The 14,654-nt window shown below is 51.0% G+C and overlaps 2 protein-coding genes across 3 annotated transcripts in view; one reads left to right on the top strand and one right to left on the bottom strand.

The window, feature by feature from the left end:
• P2RX3 (purinergic receptor P2X 3) overlaps positions 1-5,267 on the bottom strand; it is a 33,210-nt gene extending 27,943 nt beyond the window's left edge. The window contains exon 1 of the mRNA XM_001504914.6: positions 3,354-5,267. Coding sequence (XP_001504964.1) covers positions 3,354-3,472 — 119 coding nt within the window. The 5' untranslated portion in view covers positions 3,473-5,267. The remainder of the gene's footprint in view (positions 1-3,353) is intronic.
• A 24-nt stretch (positions 5,268-5,291) lies between these two features.
• SSRP1 (structure specific recognition protein 1) lies at positions 5,292-14,584 on the top strand. 2 transcript variants are annotated; one of them, XM_023654067.2, is made up of 17 exons: positions 5,292-5,470; positions 5,957-6,096; positions 6,494-6,679; positions 7,295-7,400; positions 7,697-7,887; positions 7,991-8,221; positions 8,361-8,464; positions 8,567-8,695; positions 8,970-9,191; positions 9,853-9,925; positions 10,347-10,485; positions 10,639-10,684; positions 12,139-12,268; positions 12,704-12,874; positions 13,025-13,113; positions 13,624-13,810; positions 14,085-14,584. In XM_023654067.2, the coding sequence occupies exons 2-17, from the start codon at positions 6,043-6,045 to the stop codon at positions 14,154-14,156; spliced, it is 2,130 nt and encodes a 709-aa protein (XP_023509835.1). In that variant the 5' UTR covers positions 5,292-5,470; positions 5,957-6,042; the 3' UTR covers positions 14,157-14,584. The 2 variants fall into 2 exon arrangements, with proteins under 2 accessions (XP_023509835.1, XP_070084774.1); XM_070228673.1 differs by having other exon boundaries at positions 5,296-5,470; positions 5,993-6,096.
• The last annotated feature ends 70 nt before the right edge of the window (positions 14,585-14,654 follow it).

Genomic DNA, 14,654 nt, shown 5'->3' with positions numbered 1-14,654 from the left:
TACCTTGAGCTGAGAGGATGGGGTAGGGGGCCAAGAAGGTAGAATTCCTGGCCCTTCTCTTTAAACTAGAGTAGCTTTTAACTGCTTTATGTATTAAGCTCCTATGTAAGATTTGAAACGAGGCTGAACATTATGAATCAAAGGGGGTAGCTGTGTAAATGGTAAGTTTGTGGATCGGGCTTTGCCAGGGGAGGAACAAGGCAGGGAGAGCAGGGCTATGATGGGGTCAGAGGCACCTTCAGCCACCACAGATCCTTCTAATGGATGCAGCATCAAAGGGCTGGGAGGGTCCCTCACCGCTAGTTTGCAGGGAGGTAGCTTCCTCCAGCAAGGCCCTGAAAACCAAGTGCAGGCTGTGCACGGGCCAGCGCTTCTGGAGACTCGGGCCCCAGGGATCTCCTTCTACTTCCTCCTCAGGTCCCCATTGGATCTAGAAAGCAGATTGGCTCTTAGGAAGTCCAACCCATAGAGGAGACTAGGGATTACTACCTGTGCCCGGGAGAGACGTCGTGAGAAACACCAGGTAAGTCCTGGCCTCTCTGTGTCCCTGTTGGGGTGGGGGGGGAGTTGAGTAAAGGAAACCTGTGATGAGGTGGTGTCAACTACACACAAGCAGTGGAGGCTAGAGGCTAGTTTGTGTGGGGACGATTAGGTGGTGTGTTGCTGTGAGTGCATAAGAGGAATGGTTGGCTCATATCACATGTGGCCTAGGTAAGGTTGCGCATCTGGTCTACCCAGCAGGGCTAATATGGAAGAGATTGAAGTGTTACTTTAGCGTTAACATCACATTAAAGCATTAAAAATCCTTTCAAATTCTATGGAGTCCAAGCTTCCAACATCTCTTTCCATGTGACTGCTCTGCCTCTTCACTGGTTTTCTCGTATCTACTCCTACCCACTCCAAACCCTTGGCGTATCAGCCTGAGCGATCTTCCCAACTCAGATCTCATCATGTCTGCCTTTCTCTCAATCACACAGGCACACACATATACACACACAGGTTATGGTGCTTCAGTAGCTTCCCATCCATTACTCTTCTCCAAAAACAAAAGATGTGAGGTATCAGAGGTGGGGCCTCTGTCTGTGATCCCATCCCCAACTTACACCACCCTCGCCTTTGCTCCCTCTGCTCTAGCCATAAAGACCTTCTCTTCTCCCCATTCGCCATGCTCTTTCCCTTTGCAGAGCTGGGTTTCTCTGCCTTCAACCCTCTTCCTTTCTTGCTTTCCCCTGGGTTGCTCCTTCAGATTAGCTTGGATGTCACATCTTCAGAAAACCTTCTCTGAATTCCCCAACCAGGTCAACTATCTCCATACCAGCAGCTCTCCTAGCACCGTGCACCTCTTCTTCGAACCCTGAGCTGCAGTTGAAATTTTACATTTGTTTCTGGAGATTATTTGATTAATGTCCATCTCTTGCATTGTAAGCTTCATGAGGATGAGGACCCTGTCTGCTTTTGCCCACTGTTCTATCCTCAGAGCATAATGCCTACCACAAAGAGACACTCAATACATTTTTGCTCAGTTAATGACAATGGATTCATGAAGTCCTAATGGTGCATGGGCTGCTGTGCACAGAGATTGGGTTCAGGCCTGAGAGTTGGGCTGCAGAATGCACTGATATAACTGGAAGGAGTTGCTCCATGGGGAGCTGTCAGGCTGGGAGATGGATGGGATTGGATATCAAGACGCCAAAGAGCCTCTCCAGCAGGCTGGGATCCAGCACTGAGGGTCGGAGCATCAGATTGGATCATGATGAGGGAGAGACACAGGCAGCGGGGGAGCTGAGTGGACTGGTCCAGGAGCTGGCTACCTACCCTCCATCAATCTTCTGACTGGAGCCAATGGAGCTGGGCCAGGCTAGGAATGTGCTGAGGCAGCTTTTGCACTCACCTAGACCAACATATCACCTTGTGGCTATAAATAATCACAGCATCGCATGTACATGTGAACATGGAATCTTTAAGCACCGACTTCAACCCAGGCTCTGGAGATGTGGACACGGAACATTTCCAAACATTGTATCTCACAAAACCTCAAAGTTGGAAGGGAACTTCAAGGTCATTTAATCCTACCCTAAAGCTTGAATCCCTTCTCTAATATCCCCACTAGGAGCGTAGATGTATACTCTCGTCTACAACATCCACATAAATGAAGCCTACTGGCTCTAACTAAGCAAGAGGAGCGAAAAACCCCTTAATCCACATCTACCCACCTTTCCACACACACCATCACATGCTACTCCGACCTTCAGTAAGCGGCCCACTCACACCCAGCTCCAGCCCACATGCACACAGATGTCTCCTTTCACTTGCTTGAATTAACCCATGACAGTTGTCAGTGGCTTGCTGTCTTACACACACAGACCCATTGTCTCAAAGAACAGCATCACATTAGAGACCGGTACGCCAGGAAAGAAAGCCTTCAAGGTTTCTGCCTGTATTTCCTGGTGCCCACCAGTGTGTGCGAATGACCACAAGAAGGACAGAACCTGTGTTTTTCCCCCGGCCATTGTCTGCTCTGTGGTCCTTTGTTACTGGCTCTTAAGCAACTCCCAGGATGGGTTATATGGTGCAGAGTCAGGTAGAAGTAGGGCATTTATGCTTTCTGACAAAGGGGAGAGCATTTCTGGATTCTTGCGGAGGAAAAGCCACATTTTTCTCCTCAGCAACTCTTCCCTTGAGTGTTTTCTGTGTCTCTGTTTCTCCACACCTCCCCCTACTCCAAAGAGACAGATCTCCCCGCTTTGTCCTTCCCTCCAGGAGCAAAGGCTTCTCCCCTTTCCATGTCCTCTCACCATCTCTCCATGCCAGAAGGGGAAGTGCTTCTAATTCTGCTTCTAATGCTAAAGTAGATCCACTTCTCTCCTTCTCACCCTGCCACCAACCTAATCAACCTGTCACCACCTGCCTGGTTTCAGTGCCTCTCCTTTCTCTTCCCTGTGTTCTCACATCTGTTTGAGACCCCAAAGAGTTGACTGAGGGGAATGAGAAGATGTGTATGTGTGTGGTCTGTCCATTCTCTGGTTGGGGGGAGATGAGAGTAGGGAGAGGGGAGATGGTCACCTGAGACCTCTCCTGGTGGAGGGTAGTGCAGGGGCAGGGACTCCCATTCTTGTAGTATGTGCCTGAAGACCACCCTCCAACTCCAGAGGATTTGCTGGGGGAAAAAACTCACCTGGGCACCAGATCGCTAGTAGGGGTGGCAGAGGCCAGTCCTTGGGACATGGCTCCACATAAGAGGCTTTCCCCCATGAGAGGATAAGCTTAGGAAGCTGGACAGCAACACTGAGGGGATTGGGGGACAGCACATCAGGCAGCCCTCCCTCCTAGGACCTGGAGAGCCACAGACTCACCCCACAAAATAGGAGATGATCAGAAGCTGAACTGCTCGGTTGATGATTCCAATGGTCCAGCTCTTCACAACCACTGACTTGGTGGTCTCGTAGGTGAAGAAATCTGAAATGCAGTTCATGTTGACAGAGTGATCAGGGACCACTCAGAAAAGACCCAGTGGTGGCCTCAGGAGGGAGAGATCCTCTGGGCGGGGAGACAGAGACCACCGCCTGGAGGGGACAGCTTAGAGGGGCTGGAGGAATAGGGAGCCTGCTCCTTTAAGTCAGGCAACCCTAGCCCAGTGCCCAGGCTCTCTGCTCTTGACACTCTAGGCTGCCAAGAGCCCAAGGCCAGGGCGGGGGACCCCCTTTTTGTTCGTCTCCACCCCACTCCCCTGTGATGTCACGGCAGGGGTGGGGTCTCCAATTCCAGGCTCCTGATTGCCTGGGATGCAGCTGGCTAGGGCCCTCTGGGACTCATGTTTTATCTGCACTCTGTCTACCGTTTCTGTTCCGTTCTGTTATGCCGCATCTTCATCTCAGCTCACCAGCTGCTTCATTCTTTCCTTAAAGCCCCTCGCAATGCCCCATCCCCCAGCCACTTAAGAGCCTGCCTGAGCTGAGTACCCCCTTCATTCCTGAGATCTTCCTAAAGCCACTCAATCCTGCAGCCAGTTCCTCCCTTCCCTAGTTGCCTCCAATAGCAGAGGTCAGGGGGAGGGGTCTCTGGAACACTTCTCTTGGTCTCCGGGCAGGGTATGAGTAAACAGTCACATAGTTCATATTTCCTACTCAAGATGGCAGTGGCTAAAGCTCTACCTGTAGCATAGCATTATCACATTGGGTTTTGTTTTACTGTCAGTTCACTTATCTGAATCATTTGTTAGATTACATGCTCCTGGAAGGCTGGGGCTGTTTCTGTCTTATTTACTAGTTTCCTCAAATCCCGTACCTGTGTTGGAGCTCACTACACATTTATTGAATCCAGTTGAATTTATGTTGCTAGGTAGTGCTGGAGCAGCCATGAGTTCAGGGAGCAGCAGTGTATTCCCGTCCTCTCTTTACCCAGCATTGAGTTAGCAAGCTTTTCTAACTGTTTTAAGTCAGACTGTCAGAGAAATCTTGAGTTTAAATATTCTATCCTAATGTCGTTATGCAGGACACATATCCATCATTCTGAATGTAGAGTCACTGTGATTGTGATAGAAGAGAACTGGACCGGGGTAAAGGGATTTGGGTTCCAGCCTCCATCTTTGTTGCTAACTCCCTGAGACCAGTTTTCCCATGTGCAAAGGAAGTTGTAGTAGACAAATTCAAGCATCTCTTCAAGGTCTGGCTTCCTTTGATTTTGCAAGATGCGCCCTACGACTATATAAGGGGGGCCTGGCTTCTGCAATCCGAGACTGATGTGGTTTCAAATCAGTTCCAGCTCCACGGTGAAACTGACACCAGACTTGAACTTGATACTGCTTTTGCCAGCCTCTTCCAGGCCACCCATACATTGCAGTTACGGATGTGAAATTTGGGGGGTATAGACAGTGAACTCATTTCAAAAAGGAGCCAATCCCATGTGCCAGGGAGAACGGTACAGCCACAAAGACACTAAAATCCGCATGCTCTTGGCAGCCAGTAGGAGGGGCCATTTCTCCCCACAACTCTTTAAATACTTTTCTTCTTGTCCCCCAGCCTCCCTCTACTCCACTGAAACCACTACTATGCAGGAGAGAGGGACACACATACACACGCATCTGTGCAAAGTCTGAAAAATAAAACTCCACAAGCTCTCTCTAGAACCTAGTTCTCCACTGAGGAAGTGTCTGTAATTTTTACACTCCTATGCGCCCCCAGGTTCTAGTCGGACTCCGTCACTTTCGTCGCAGGCCGGCTTCCCTCAGGTCCTCCAGCGCCGCAGCCGCTCTATGTGACTACGTCTTTGGCGGGCCGGTCTCGGGTCTCTCTAACCAGCTCGTCCTCTCTATGGTCTGTGCACGGCTTCCGGTGGCAGGACGCGGGGCCGCGCACGCGGGAAAAGCTTCCCCAGCGTCCCCCCATCCCCCGTGTCCCCGCCCCCCTCCCCCGCATCCCCCAGCGCGCCCACCGCCCGCACCCGGGGCGTCGCGAGGCTGCAGCTTGAGAAGGTGGGTGGTCGCCGTCCCCGTGCCCCAGGAGGGCTCGGGCCCTGCTCCCCCGCGGGACGCTCCAGATGGATCAGTCCGCGCTCGAATCCACGGCAGCGGGCGAATCCATTTTAGGGGGAGGGGGGAGCCGTGGGTCTGGGGCCGCGTCGCGGTAGGGGCACTGGGAGGGAAACTGCGCGCTGAGTTGGGTTGGGGCGCGGGCGAGCTGCAGGCTCCGGCAGGCCCTGGGGTTCCGCTGCTCGTTGCCATGGCGCCCGGTGGAGCTCCCAGAGCGGGTGTCTGGTTGGCGTGTAAGCGCTACTCCAGGCCCTGTTCTCCAGCCAGGGCTGGGCCTGGCCCCACGAGCTCTAGAGAGCCGGCCCACAGGCTTCCAAGCAGAGGAGATCTTGAGAATTTCCAGGCGCAGCCAAGGGGTGCCACCTGGCTCCATCCTGAGCAAAGGGAGGTATTATCTTTCATGCTTCTCCATCTCCCTCTTGAATTCAGATTCCCAACCTCCTAAGAGTCTGCATACCCATCCAGGCAGGAGTTGGGGCCCACCTCCCAGTTGAGGACAACAGGAGCAGGTCAGCATGGCAGAAACACTGGAGTTCAACGACATCTATCAGGAGGTGAAAGGCTCCATGGTAAGAAGGGCTTGGCCTTTTAGTACAGGGGGCAGAGGGAAGGGGAGTAGACTTTTTGGCCGTTAACAAGAGCTGGCCTTGGTAATGTTGCTTCTTTAGAAAAGGAGTATATTGTGTACCTAGTGTTCCCTAAAGACAATATCGAGAGAGAGTACGAGAGTTAAGGAACCTTACATGCTGCTCAGTCCTGAATCCTGAAACTCAGGACCTGCAAGGGGTTTTGATGCCAGAGCCACGATTAGAATCCAGACTTCCTCACTACTTGTCTGTCCTTAGCACTTCAGCTGTTGCTCCTGCACTGATATCTGGGCAGCCCAGGAGGGGTGCTGGGTGGGAATGTACCTGGTATGCACTGCGCACCATCCCTGTGCATTTGGACCTGTTTTTTTCCCAACAGAATGATGGTCGGCTGAGGTTGAGCCGCCAGGGCATCATCTTCAAGAATAGTAAGACGGGCAAAGTGGACAATATCCAGGCTGGGGAGTTGACGGAAGGCATCTGGCGCCGTGTAGCTCTGGGCCATGGACTTAAACTGCTCACAAAAAATGGCCATGTCTACAAGTATGACGGCTTCCGAGAATCGGTGAGATGTCCTGTTGCCACAAATCCTCTTTTTACCGGGCCATCTTCTTTATATTTAATCTTCTAGAGAGAACTGAGGCTCCTTCCTTTGATAACGTTGTACTTGCTAGTTTGGGCTCCTTAGAGCAGAGCCATTGAGTCCATTAAGCAGTGGTCAGCTTTGGGTGTCAGTCTCCACAGTTTCTTTGTGCCTTGACTCCAGAATATTTTATGCTGTTTTGATTTCTTTGGTGGTTTCTGCTCATTGCCTTTATCTAGGTTCAGAGTCTTAGCAGGATGCTTTAGTTTGGGTTTTGTTTTTCCATTTTGAGCTGCTTGAGTTAAAGACTTCACTTCCTCTTAACTTCCACTTTCATTAGAGCAGTACCTACACAAAACCAGACGCTCATAACCAGGAATGTCAGTTTCTTACTTTCCTCCTCTCCCAGCCTGAGATCCAGTCCCCAGAACCAACCTCTTTAACAGCCTTTTAAATAATTCTATAGCTGAGATTCTAAGTCAGCATGGATTTCTGATAAAAGGTATATTAGGGCAGTTTCTCAGAAATAGCCAATCCCAGAATGTTCAAGTGTGTATTGAGGCTTTACTGGGATTGCTCTCTCTGTTCCACGTACAGGAGTTTGAGAAACTCTCTGATTTCTTCAAAACTCACTATCGCCTTGAACTGATGGAGAAGGACCTATGTGTGAAGGGCTGGAACTGGGGGACGGTGAAGTTTGGTGGTGAGTCCTGGGAAAGATTGAGGTCTGGGGGAGAAAACAGGGTGAAAGGTTTCAGCTTTTAGCTTGTTTTGTTCTCCTCTGCCAACTATCTCTGATTTCCTATCAGTCTGTAATTCATCGTGTATTTCTTGAGGACCAACGGTGTATCAGGCACTGTGCATGGTCTTGAGGGTATAGTTTGCACAAAACAGCCCCGGTGCCCTATCCTCAGGGAACCTATGGTCCACGGGTGGGGGATGTTGTTTACACAGACCCAAGGGAAGGAGCTTGTGGCTTGAAAAGCCCTTTCCCCACAGGGCAGCTGCTCTCCTTTGACATTGGCGACCAGCCGGTCTTCGAGATACCCCTCAGCAATGTGTCCCAGTGCACCACAGGGAAGAATGAGGTGACACTGGAATTCCACCAGAACGATGATGCAGAGGTCTCTCTCATGGAGGTGCGCTTCTACGTGCCTCCCACCCAGGAGGATGGCGTGGACCCTGTTGAGGTGAGGCCTCCCTGGTCGCCTTGGGAGGAGATGGTGCCACGTGGGCCCTGGCTGGTCCAGGAGCAAGATCCCGCTACTCCATGACCACTGTGTGCCTTTGCAGGCCTTTGCCCAGAATGTGCTGTCTAAGGCGGATGTGATCCAGGCCACTGGAGATGCCATCTGCATCTTCCGGGAGCTGCAGTGTCTGACTCCTCGAGGCCGTTATGACATTCGGATCTATCCCACCTTTCTGCACCTACACGGCAAGACCTTTGACTACAAGATACCATACACCACGGTACTGCGTCTCTTTTTGCTGCCCCACAAGGACCAGCGCCAGATGTTCTTTGTGGTAAGCAGAAACCATGGGGGTGGGTTGTCCTGGTTTTTGCCTGAGTCTTTAGTAAACAGATCTCAGTGGTGTTTAGTTAGTCAGCAAGTTCTTATGGAGGATCGACTGGTGCTAAACCCTGTTGGCTTTTGCTTACCAGATCAGCCTGGATCCTCCCATCAAGCAGGGCCAAACCCGTTACCACTTCCTGATCCTCCTCTTCTCCAAGGATGAGGACATCTCCTTGACTCTCAACATGAATGAGTGAGTGTCTCCTTGGACTCTGTCCTGCTGCTGTCCAGGCAGGGGACAGGTGTGCTATTAAAAGACAGCAGTGCTCATGACCTTGTCTTCGTCTCTTTGTAGGGAAGAGGTAGAGAAGCGCTTTGAGGGGCGTCTCACCAAGAACATGTCGGGATCCCTGTACGAGATGGTCAGCCGGGTCATGAAAGCGCTGGTCAACCGCAAGATCACAGTTCCAGGCAACTTCCAAGGGTGAGTGTGCAGGCCTGTGGTCCTGGCCTGCCTGGGGAGGGGCTTGGCTGTGTCTCCTTGGTAAATGCCCCCTGGGATGGGAATGTGGCCTCTTAGAGGCCTGGTTGGGTCATATCTTGATGGTGTTAGTTGCCTCCCTCAGAGCAGCTTAGTGAGGTGCACTCCCTTGAGGGCCTCAGCACACGTTATGTCTCTGCTGAGAGATGTGCCCTTTAGCTCTGTGCCACCTGCTGCCCAGGTAGGCACTGACTGGGCTCCCTGTGCCCTCCACCAGGCACTCAGGGGCCCAGTGCATCACCTGCTCCTACAAGGCCAGCTCGGGACTGCTGTACCCGCTGGAGCGGGGCTTCATCTACGTCCACAAGCCGCCAGTGCACATCCGCTTCGATGAGATCTCCTTTGTCAACTTTGCCCGCGGTACCACCACCACTCGTTCCTTTGACTTTGAAATCGAGACCAAGCAGGGCACTCAGTACACCTTCAGTAGCATTGAGAGGTGAGAGCCTCTGCCAGTCACTTCCTGGGTGTCCTGGTCCCTGGGATTTGGTTCTTTTCCTTGGAACGCCCAGCCTTTGGAAGCCTCTCCGTTGTCTTCTTTCTGTACTTAAAGAAAAATACTGTTTTCTCTATTACAAAAGCCGTGTGTGTTCAGTACGAGCCTTTCTTCTGCACTCCCCTCTTGGTAGAAATGCTATCTCTCTCTTTCCTGGAATGAGCTTTCTGCCCGAGAACACAGCACCTAACAGCTAATGTTTATTGAGTGCTTGCTGTGGGCTAAACGTTTTACAAACATCTTTGTGCTTAATCCTCATAACCACCCTGTGAAGTATGAGATACAGACCAGTAAAAAGGTGATAACGTCCCCTCTCCTGACATACCCCAGCTCCGTGCATGTCTTGTAAATAGGTACACACCCCTCCCTGCCTTTTTTTCCCCAGAACTCTTAAGACTGTGCAGACTGGTGTGTTCCAAGACTTTCAGGACTAGTGTCTGCCTCTTCCTTACTGCTGTCCTCTGGGGGTCTCTGAGCTGTTGGGTTGGATAATGTGGTCAGGAGCTCCAGGCCCCACAGGTCCCTGCCCATGGGTGTCAGAACAGTGTGTGGTCCAGCCCTGCGTTGGCCTTGCTGTCTGGTAACATGGCGCATCTTCCCTCAGGGAGGAGTACGGGAAGCTGTTTGATTTTGTCAACGCAAAAAAGCTCAACATCAAAAACCGAGGATTGAAAGAGGTACCTGCGTGTGTGGAAAGGATGAGCCTCTCTCCTGTTCTTTCTGCAGGGGGGGAGGGGCAGGGAGTTTTCCGGCTTCTTTTTCACTCTCTCTTCTTTTCTTACCCTTATAGAAAAAAGAGGTGCGTGTGACCCTTCCCCCTCCTGGTGCAGGTTTCCTCAGCATGACCTTAGATCAGTCTCTGCAGCCCCTCAGGAGCCCCCAGTGGGCTGGGAGAGGGAGGGGCTTGGACTAACCAGCTGGCAGGAAGTCCTCGGCGTAGGCCCTGCACGTTGGCTGTGTGTGGACAGTGCAGCCCCGGGGCTCTCCTGGGAGCTGCTGCTCTGATGTTACTCACAGGCATGGGGGAGTGCTTTTGAGTGTGCAGGGGCCCTGGCACCAGGGCCAGCTGGTCCTCACTCTCTTCTCTTCCCTGGCTAGGGCATGAACCCAAACTACGACGAATATGCCGACTCTGATGAAGATCAGCATGATGCCTACTTGGAGCGGATGAAGGAGGAGGGCAAGATCCGGGAAGAGAATGCCAATGACAGCAGCGATGACTCAGGAGAAGAAACCGGTGGGCTGGCCTTGGCAGTTCTGGGGCACAGGGGTGGTCAGACTCTTCCCTGGAGCCAGGGCTAGGCTCACCCTGGGGCCAGAGTTGCATGTCTGGGTAAGGGAGCAGGATTTCCACTGGGACACAGTTGATACATCCTGTGTTCTTTTTCAGATGAGTCATTCAACCCAGGTGAAGAGGAGGAAGACGTGGCAGAGGAGTGAGTTTTGCTTCCACCTCATGGGGGTGAGGTGGTGGCCTATAAGCTTAAGGGACCAAAAGATTTCTGGACATTTCTCATGTCCCAGCATTAGCTACTGATCCAGGGTGGAAAAGTGACTTCCAAAGAGGGATAGATGGAAATGCTTTGAAAACTGTCAAGGGCTTTGTAAATGCAGGGCACGTTGGGAAGCTAGAAAAGTACAGTAGGGAGAGAATGAGAATAAGAGGCAGTGCTTGACTGCTTACTAGCTGGGAGTCCTTGGGTCGTCCATTGTTGGATCTGTGCCTTCACCTATAAAAGGGCAGTGGTCCCCCTGTGCTGTGTTGATGAAGGCTCTTGATTGCCGATGTCTGAACTGTGACTCAAAGTGACTTTAGCATAATAAGGGAATTTTATAAGTTTGTCTAGCTGGAGAGTCCAGGGATATAGTTGGCTTCAGGCATCTGGATCCAAGTGCTCAAAAGTTGTGGGGAATCTGTTTCTATTCTGATTTCCTTATATTTAGATAGGTTTGCTCCAGGCAGTGCCAAATGACCCTCAGAAGCTCTGGGCAGGCTTAATCCTACTAGTGTAACACCCACAAGTGCCTCTTCTCTCAGAACAGCAGTAAACAGCATAGTTACTGCCCCTTCTGAGTCTGGGTTACTAGGATGTGCTCTGATGGGCCAGAACTAGGCCAGGTACCCACCCTTAGAGCCTGTGGTTGGGGTGAACCCCCCATGGATGGGGGTAAGGTGCTTCCCAACAGAAGATTGGAATCGTTAATCCAGAAGAATTGGGAATGAATATTGGGCAGAAGAAAAAAAAAATTCGCCAGGTGTCCACTAGTTCTGCTTGCCACATACTTATGAAGGTCAGTGACCAAATGCTTGTGCAAATGCCTTGAAAAGTGTTCAGCACCATACAGGTGTAAGGTAGTTCTATCTCTGAGGACTTCCACGTGTATCAGATAGGACTGACTTATATGGGTATTTACTGGGTTGGCCTGAAGTTGGTTTTCCCCACTTTTTATGGTAACTAATTATCTCTTCATCAGAAAAGACTGTAGGGTGGGTTAAGATGATTAACTCAAAGGAGGTGGAAAAGTGGACTTAGGGCATGTTCTGGGCAAGATGAGACAAAGTTTCTGTCCTCCGGGGGCGTGGGGATGGAGTAGGACTTGGGTTAGGCTATGACCAAAGAGAGCAGCTGAAGCCCATTGGTTCATTTGCTTTTCATTTATTGATTCAACAAATAACTCATTGCCGTGGCTGAGTCTGGAGAGGGGATGGTTGAAGCCACCTCAGTGAGGGGGAGGAGGTGGGGTTGGGGGCTGGTGGTGGAGGCCGTCCTGTGGTCCTCCTCCCTCTCCCCTTTCTGGGCAGGTATCTTTGGACTTGTTTTCTTCCTATCCTTGGCGCTATGGGCTGCTCTCCTCCCTTCAGGAGTCTAAGCCCCACTCTCTTTGGCAGGTTTGACAGCAATGCCTCTGCTAGCTCCTCCAGTAATGAGGGTGACAGTGACCGGGATGAGAAGAAACGGAAACAGCTTAAAAAGGCCAAGATGGCCAAAGATCGCAAGAGCCGCAAGAAGCCTATGGAGGTACAGACTCACCTCTAAATGGGAGGGTGTTGGGGAAGCCATTTTCTTTACCGCCTCCTGTCCACCACCAGCAGGACCTGTCAGTTGGTCCTCTTGGTGCTACTTTTTGTAGCCAGTGATTATGGTCTTGAGTATCTTCTGGGAAATTTTTCTCTGGTCCTTGAGATAATTAGCATCTGGGAGATCTGAATTAGGAGACAGGTAGCTTCTTTCTCAGGAGCCCAAGGAAAGGGCCCCTAGTGAGCTAGGCACTGGGGTGCAGAGGGGAGGAAGACATGGTCTCTGCTTTTAGGGAGCTCTTGGTCCAGCCTGATGCTGTTTACTCCTTTCTCCATTTTTTTCCTCCAAGTAGGTGATCCAAGTAATTTCTTTGGGAGAATGTGGACGTCTGTGGGAAATAGATGGCTGAAGGCATCTGTTTTCGTTTCTATGTAGGTGAAGAAGGGCAAGGACCCCAATGCCCCCAAGAGGCCCATGTCTGCCTACATGCTGTGGCTCAATGCCAGCCGAGAGAAGATCAAGTCAGACCATCCTGGCATCAGTATCACTGATCTTTCCAAGAAGGCAGGCGAGATTTGGAAGGGAATGTCCAAAGAGAAGAAAGAGGTGAGTAGCTGCAGAGACAAGGGGTGGCAAACCTTGTAACTGATAGAGGGGCCGGGGGGGCCATTGGTGGAACTGTTCTTTCTAGATTTTGCCTGCATCAAAGGAAGAGGTCTCATTCTTCTCTCTTATTTTTCTGTGTGTGTGAGACAGGAGTGGGATCGCAAGGCTGAGGATGCCAGGAGGGAATATGAAAAAGCCATGAAAGAATATGAAGGGGGCCGGGGTGAGTCTTCTAAGAGGTGAGTGTCAGGAACAAAATGACCCAGTATCTGCTTTTTTTTGGTGGATATTTTTGCAGGTCCAGATTGAGAACTGGGTGTTAAATATGCTTCTCTCTGCAGCAGGGTAGTGCTGCTCCAATCTGGGTAGGCAGTTGTCCAAGTATGGGTAACGTGCCAGGGGAATTATAGGGCCCATTTTTTTAGAGGGTCAATTTTATTTGAAGGTATGGAGGAATTAAAATTATCATGGAGCATAATTTACATGAATTTTTAAAGATAAAGCAGGAGATGTTAAGTAAGTTTTGCATATGGGGCTGCTTCAGGCTGTGGCCCCTGATACTTCTGGTTATTTGCTTTGGATGCTCTCCCTTGGGGCACTTGGGGTTGACATAGCTGGTTGTTTACGTTTAGAGTGAGATGGGCAGTGTGACTAGGATTGAGAATGGCCCTGTGAAAGCTAGGAGAGGTTTGGCCTTGGTGGTGGTGGGAACCAGAAGGCCTAGTCCCTTTTCCCTCCTGCTAATATAGGGACAAGTCAAAGAAGAAGAAGAAAGTCAAAGTAAAGATGGAAAAGAAATCAACGCCTTCTAGGGGCTCGTCGTCCAAGTCGTCGCCAAGGCAGCTAAGTGAGAGCTTCAAGAGCAAAGAGTTTGTGTCCAGTGATGAGAGCTCTTCAGGAGAGAACAAGAGCAAAAAGAAGAGAAGGCGGAGTGAGGTGCGGCAGGAGTTTGCGGGCTGTGGGGCCTGGAAAGGTTAGGGGCATCTGAGTCAAGGGTGGGTGGGTGGGGACAGATGTTTCTGGGCCAGGGGTTACGGTTGGTCTATAGGAGTAATGAGATGGAGTGGACAGGTGGAATTCTGACGCTCTGAAGGCTAGTGCTGGAGTTTAGGGAGGTGGGTAGGGAATTGGGGGCCCTTCGCCACTGAGGAATGGCGGGGAGGGCAGCCAGGACTCTTACCTTTCCCCTTAAGAGACCTTTGGTTTTCAGGACTCTGAAGAAGAAGAACTAGCCAGTACTCCCCCCAGCTCAGAAGACTCGGCATCAGGATCTGATGAGTAGAGAGGAGGAAAATTCTCCCTCCTTGGGCTTGCCCTGTCACACTCTCTGTCTTCCCACTCATATTTTCGTACCAGTTTCTCTTCATATCAAATGTAGTCCTTGGATTCCGTGCCATCTGAACAAGCTCTCCTGGTGGTATGCACTTCGCTAGGGCAGCAGGGGATGCGTCTTTCTCTGCTGCTTCACAAGGATGGCTCTTTATAATCTGGGGAGAGATTGGCTGGGAGGCAGGGCAGTGCAGGATCCAAATCCTCATCCTACTTTCCCGACCTTACGGATATAGCTGCTGCTTGTCCTGTTCAAGTTGCTGCAGCAGGGGTCATGTGGGGTCAGGCCTGTAGCTCCTAACTGGGGCCTATTTCTACTTTTATTTTGTATTTCTGGTCTGTGAAAAATCAACATTTAATAAAGGGAACTGACTTTGGAAACCATGTCCTTATGCTTTCTCTCTGGCCCTGCTGTAATGCTCCTGCTTTTCTTGGTGTTATTTACCATATT

Source organism: Equus caballus, chromosome 12, assembly GCF_041296265.1.
Source record: "Equus caballus isolate H_3958 breed thoroughbred chromosome 12, TB-T2T, whole genome shotgun sequence".
Classification (NCBI taxonomy): domain Eukaryota; kingdom Metazoa; phylum Chordata; class Mammalia; order Perissodactyla; family Equidae; genus Equus; species Equus caballus.
Note: the sequence above shows the minus strand (reverse complement) of the source record. Positions and strands in the feature narration are given on the sequence as shown.

Bases quoted from the DNA above. Each gene is read 5' to 3' on its own strand.
- SSRP1 (XM_023654067.2), top strand. From the start codon at position 6,043: ATGGCAGAAACACTGGAGTTCAACGACATCTATCAGGAGGTGAAAGGC. The intron at 6,097-6,493 runs GTAAGAAGGGCT...TTTTCCCAACAG, and splicing joins AGGAGGTGAAAGGCTCCATG to AATGATGGTCGGCTGAGGTT. The intron at 10,486-10,638 runs GTGGGCTGGCCT...GTTCTTTTTCAG, and splicing joins TGACTCAGGAGAAGAAACCG to ATGAGTCATTCAACCCAGGT.